The sequence below is a fragment of the Mus caroli genome, unplaced genomic scaffold, assembly GCF_978045245.1.
Source record: "Mus caroli unplaced genomic scaffold, Mus_caroli_1 scaffold_11, whole genome shotgun sequence".
Lineage (NCBI taxonomy): Eukaryota > Metazoa > Chordata > Mammalia > Rodentia > Muridae > Mus > Mus caroli.
This window is the reverse complement of record NW_028227266.1, coordinates 48,950,394-48,956,451: the sequence shown is the minus strand read 5'-3', so window position 1 is coordinate 48,956,451 and position 6,058 is coordinate 48,950,394. Positions and strand designations below refer to the sequence as shown.

General features: G+C 46.3%; 1 protein-coding gene across 3 annotated transcripts in view; it reads left to right on the top strand.

Annotated features, from left to right (window-relative positions):
* Positions 1 to 3,019: 3,019 nt before the first annotated feature.
* The window catches only part of Sik2 (salt inducible kinase 2), a 119,073-nt gene continuing 116,034 nt past the window's right edge, over positions 3,020 to 6,058 (top strand). For all 3 annotated transcript variants that reach the window (XM_085844638.1, XM_085844639.1, XM_029481051.2), the window contains exon 1: positions 3,020 to 3,311. In XM_085844638.1, coding sequence (XP_085700764.1) covers positions 3,177 to 3,311 — 135 coding nt within the window. In that variant the 5' untranslated portion in view covers positions 3,020 to 3,176. The remainder of the gene's footprint in view (positions 3,312 to 6,058) is intronic.

Here is a 6,058-nt window from a genome sequence, read left to right as displayed (position 1 = left end):
CAATTCCTAGTAACACACACACACACACACACACACAGAGAGAGAGAGAGAGAGAGAGAGAGAGACAGAGAGACAGAGAGACAGAGAGACAGAGAGACAGAGAGACAGAGAGACAAAGAAAGACAGAGAGACAGACAGAGAGAGGGGGACGGGAGAGAGACTACTCCATGACTAAGGCTGGTGAGAAGGCTCAGTAGGTAAAGGCACTTGCCATGTAAGTCCACCTCTGACACACATAGTGGAATGAGGGCACAGGCTCCAGAGTGTAACCCCCTCTACACACCCACTGTGGTACATGAGTGTTTGCAACACACACACACACAAACAAATTCATTAAAATTAAAATGTGTCTATAAAACATACATACATTAATTTTCATTAAAAATCAAACCTACAGGAAGGTTGTAAGAACAACAATGAACTACCCTTTACCTAGATTCAGTTTAACAGTTGCCACCTTTGTCATTCTCTATATTGGCTAAACTACTTGAGAATAAGAGGCCTACAACACAAGTTTTTATCCATAAATACTTCAGTGTGTGTTTCTTAATAAGGATACTTTCTTTCATAGCACAGTACAATGACTAGAATCAAGAAACCTAGCATTAAGGGCTGGAGAGATGGAGTACTGTTCCTGCAGAGGACCTGAGTTCAGTTCCCAGCACCCACATCAGATGCCTTAACACCACCTGTAACTCCAGCTATAGGGAACTAATGCCTTTTGGGGGACACTCTGGGCATCTGCACGCACACCTGCATGTAAATACCCACACATACACATCGCTAAAAGTAAAAGAAATCTTTAAGGGGTTCAACATTGAAAGAATACTTATATCTGATATGCATCCAATTCTATTTTCAACTATTTCCCTGACAGTATTCCTTGGTGCCATGTTTTTCCAGGACCATGTGCTGCATTAGTGGCATGTCTCTTAAGACCTTAAATCTAAAATTCTTCCGCAGTCTTTCTTTCACGATGATGGCAACTTTAAGCATGCTGGGTAATTAGGGGATAGATGTGTGCAGTTTACATTTTTCTGCTTTGTTCCTTCGTGACAGATTCAGAATATGTACTTTTAAAGGAATATCGCTTCAGAGATATGTCCTGGGTACTTCAGATCAGAGGGCCCTGTGTATTATTTTATTCCAATTGCTAACTTGGATCATTCTATCAGGAAAGTGCCTGTCAGATTTCTTCACTATAATTTGTTATCTTTTGTTAATCCTTCCCAGTGATTTTTTTTTAATTCCAGAGATATTTTGAGACTGTTTAAATACCCTATTCCCCAACCAAACTTTACCCAATGACTTTAACAACTATTGTTAATTCTTGTCTGAGCCAGTTATTTCTATAACAGCCACAAAATGGTGACTTCATAATTTCTACATGCATCCTCTTCTCATTTATCCTGACTGGGAACATAGCTCAGTGATACAATACTTGCCTAGCATGAGTACCGTTCTGAGTTTGAGTTTTCTGAATGAGAGGGGGAGGGCATAGACATTTAAGGGGGCTTATCACATATACCATATTTCTGAGAACCTGTCTAAAAAAAAGTAAAGTGACAATATGAAGTATGAGCTCCTTCTAAAATTTTAATGTAGGCTTGGAATGGTGACACCTGCCTTTAATCTCAGCACTCAAGAGACTGCCTAGTCTACATGGCAAGTTACAGGCTATCTAGGGCTACATAGTGAGACGATGTTTCAAAAACAAAAAACAACAGTCCCAAAACAATAAAACAATGTAGGGCCTAAGAGATGGCTCATTGGATAAAGTTACCTACAGCAACTACCCCTAGGACTCACAGAGTGGAAGGTGAGAACCCACATCCTGTCCTCTGACTTCTTACACAAAATAAAAAGTGATGTGTGTTATAGTGTATTTCCAAAATTGTTGGGTTTTGATACTTAGATTGGCTCGGATTTGGCACTGGTGGGCCCCTTCAAGCTGGCTTCTGACATATTCTTCCTGTTGTATACAAGGAATCCCCTGGTTTACTCATATTAGATCTTTCAAGAGCATCTTATACTTGCCCTGTCTGTCATTACTCCCAAACGGGTTGTGTTTCTTTTAGTGGGCAATGGGTACCCAGGAACCAAGGTCTGGACACACATAATATATTTCAAGACATTAAAATGTTGTGTTTACTTAGGTCACCATATGGAAGACTGGTGTGATGGGTTATAATTAGAACTCTAGCATTACCTGTGTGATGTTGGCAACTCCCTCCATTCTGGCAGCCTGCTGCGTCATCTGGAAACAAATCGGATTAGATGCTTTTTAACCGTTTACAAGTTCCCAAAGCGTTTTAGGATAATACAGGGTCACCTCTCTCCAGAGACATGCTCAACTAACATGCTCAACCTACATTTCAGAGGTTCCAGACTCCGAAGCCCATTAGCAATTCCAAATTCCAGGCTTAATCATCTCTGGGGTCTCTTTAGCACTGACACTTTTTTTTTTTTTTCCTGCAAGTGACCGACGGCTGTGAGTAGGAATTCTTGTAGACGTCAAAAAGTGGAGAGACTTATATAGTACTGACAAGGGAGCTAAAAAGAACACAAAGAAAAGTGGCTGTGAGCAATGCATTGCTCAGCCACGGTGCTCCTCGGGCTCCAAATTTAGCTCTACAGTCCGCTGAGGAAAAGGTTTTGGCGGGAAGGGCTGGCTGCCCGGGCGGAGAGCGCCCGGCGACCCTCCAGGAGACTGGCCCAGTGCACCCTCCGCACGGCCCACCAGGGCTCGCTCTTGCGCTTCTGCTGGAAGGCAGGAGGAGCGGGGCGGGGCGGGGCGGACGGCGACCCCGCCCCCGGCCGCGACGCCCTCCTCAGCCTTCTCAGGCCTCGCAGCGGCCGGAAGCCTCGTGCCCGCCCGACCCGCGCACCGCCCCTCCCTCCCGCCCCCGACGTCGGCGCGGCTGCGGTAGCCATGGTGACCGGTGGAGGCCCGCCCCCGCCCCCTGCCCCAGCCCCCTGACGTCGACTCACGTCAGCGCCGGCGCGCGCCTGGCTGGGCCCTGTGGGGCGGGAGGGAAGCAGCGCCGGAGCGAGAGCCGCGGCCGTCGCCCAGAGCCCAGGCGCGCCGCCCGACGCCCTCCTGCCCGCTCCGCGCCGCTTCTTGCCGGCCCGTTCGTTCGCGTTCCCGTCGCCGTGTCCTGCAGCGGGGGCCAAGCATGGTCATGGCGGATGGCCCGAGGCACTTGCAGCGCGGGCCGGTCCGGGTGGGGTTCTACGACATCGAGGGCACGCTGGGCAAGGGCAACTTTGCCGTGGTGAAGCTGGGGCGGCACCGGATCACCAAGACGGAGGTGCGGCCCCCGGGTTCGGCGGGATCGTGTCGCGGTTGCGCCCCGGGCGGGGGACGGCGGGCCTGGCACTGCGGGGACCGCGGGGTGCAGGTCGAGTGTGTGTGGGGTGTCCCCGGGAAGCCACACAGGCTTCCGTCTCGACTCTCCCACCCGGGAACCTGGTCTGTGGCCTCGGCTCCGGAGCACAAGTTCCGCGTCTTCCCGGCTTTCGGCTGGGGGTGGGGTGGGAGGGGAAGTCTCTGTGCTCCGGGGCCGCGCGGGGACCAACGTCGCCGGCCGGAGAAAGGGGACCAGCAGCTCCTAGGCTCGGCGGACGCGGAGCGCGGCCCGGACCAAGCCCTCCTTCTCTGCCCGGCGAGGAGGGGGTGACGCGGACCAGACCGGTGAGGACGGGCCGCTGTCCCTCTTCTCTGGGCCCGTAGGGTCTCTGAAACGGTGCTTTGGCTGGCTTGATCACTTGCAGGAGGTATAGCAAATACACCAGACAATAGAGCTGGTTAAAAATGGTCATCTCAGCTCTGCACGGTTCTCTGGGGTTGTCCCTTTACCAGGTGTGCATGCTGGCAGCGAGCACGCATTCCTTAAGCCACATCAGATGGACTGTACTCCGCTCTCAACAGCGTCCTGACATTGACTCTCCAGCATCCTCCCTCCGTGGTACATTCTAATGCACCGCACATATTTTCTCCCCAAGTCTCCGTTCTTACCTAGCCCACCCTCTTCCTTCCATTGCCTCAAGCTGCTCTCCTCGGGGTCTCTATTTTAAGACGTGCAAATTAAATACCTTGGAAAAAAACGATCGAAACAAAACCATTTCTTAGACTACAACCTAGTGGTTTTGACGTGCTCTATTCTGCCTTGTGATTGCCATTGGAGTTTCACCGGTTTTCAGTTTCTCTCCCCAGTTTTCATCCTTTTCGGTTTTTTTTCCCTAATACGTTCTTAAGAACGTTCTAATCTTTGAATATAGGACCCCCACCCCAACCCCCTGCCCAGGATGACTTACGCTTATGTAAGGTAAAGGGCATTTTAAAGCCTTACTGTTTTCTTAGCAGTTGTACCTAAAAGTTTTGCTTCATGTCCATTTCCATAAAGAAGGAGGACATGTCTAACATGTCTTCACTTTTTGTTTTGCCTCACAAATCCCTGACCACAGCACCTAAATCTTTCTTCTTTAGGGCATCGGTACCAAGGTCAAAATTTTTCCTTTCACAAATTTACCAGTGTTAGGAATCTAGATTGCTATAATGATAAGTATATTGACATTACCAAACTTTTGCATAGCTGAATTTGATCCCAGCATTTTTTGTAATGAATAAAGTGTTTCGTTCTTATAAAGAGTTATGGCCAAATGTCATACCTTTACCCCGACGTTAAATTAAAAGGAAGTATCTTAAATGGGTGTATTTATGAGTCCTTTTCAATGACTGCCAAAAATAGCACATTACAGAGAGAGTCTGAACTTTTTGGTTACATTGTTGTGTGGTTGGATACCAAATCCATCCACACAATTTTTCTTATTAGCAATATTTAGTGATCATCTGTTGTCAGATAAGAGTTTAGTTAAAGTTGTATCTCAGAGCTGCTTCAGTGGTGCTGATGGCAATTTATACAGTCTCTTCGGGGTGACAATTCTGATGGTGTCCCTTTCAAGCTGATATTTCTTAGGAAGCGAGCTAGGGGGCACTGTGGAGTAACATTGCCTGTGACTATCAGATCAGTTATATTTGTGATTGAAGACACCTGTCAGCTCATGAAAGCTCTTGCAGCTGCTAAAGGGGGTGTGTGTAGTATATATGTATAAAATTATTTTATGTTAAAAGCTAAACATTTAGGCGATAGATTCCACCTCACTTGTGCTTTTCTGTTTTGACAGGACATAAGGCTGAGCATTTTGTGGTAATTGTGTGATTGTTGATACTAAGGCATAGAAATGGTCTAGTAGTTGCGATACTTAAAAGTCTTTGTAGGTGTTTTAGTTTGCAAAATGGTTTTCTGAAGTTTTATAAGAAAATTACATGAAGACTTGCTTAGTAAAATCAGGGACTCAGTTTCTAATAATGTTTCAGTGAGTTTTTTTCTTTAGGAACAACTTTTTTATTTACTAAATATCTGTATCTTTGATAAATAGAACAGCCGTGCAAACTGTAAATAAAATAGTGAAATTTTCAACTCTTTTGCAATATTTTAGATTCTCATTGTTTAACATTCCGCAGTAATTAAAATGAGAACAGTTAATAATAGTATAAAGAAAACTATTAAATGCCAGGCGGTGGTGGCGCACGCCTTTAATCCCAGTACTTGGGAGGCAGAGGCAAGCGGATTTCTGAGTTCGAGGCCAGCCTGGTCTACACCAGTGAGTTCCAGGACAGCCAGAGCTATAAAGAGAAACCCTGCCTCAAAAAGCCAAAAAACAAAAACAAAACAAAAAAAAGAATAGAAAACTATGATTATATTTAGTGCCATGGAAGTTCTTTGTGTACTTTGTTTTAGCATTATAGGCTTGTGTTTTAGAACTTGGCGATCTCTTTTTTCATCAAGTTTGATCCTGAGGCAATTTTAAAATAGAATCATTTTTAATTATATTTGTGTGTACACATGCCTCTGAGAGAGAGAGAGAGAGAGAGAGAGAGAGAGTGTTGGTCAAAGAACAACTTGCAGGATGTGGTTCTCTTTTTCAACTGTGTGGGTGCTAGGATTCGAACTCAGGTCATCAGGGTCCGCAGCAAGTGTCTTTACTCTCTGGC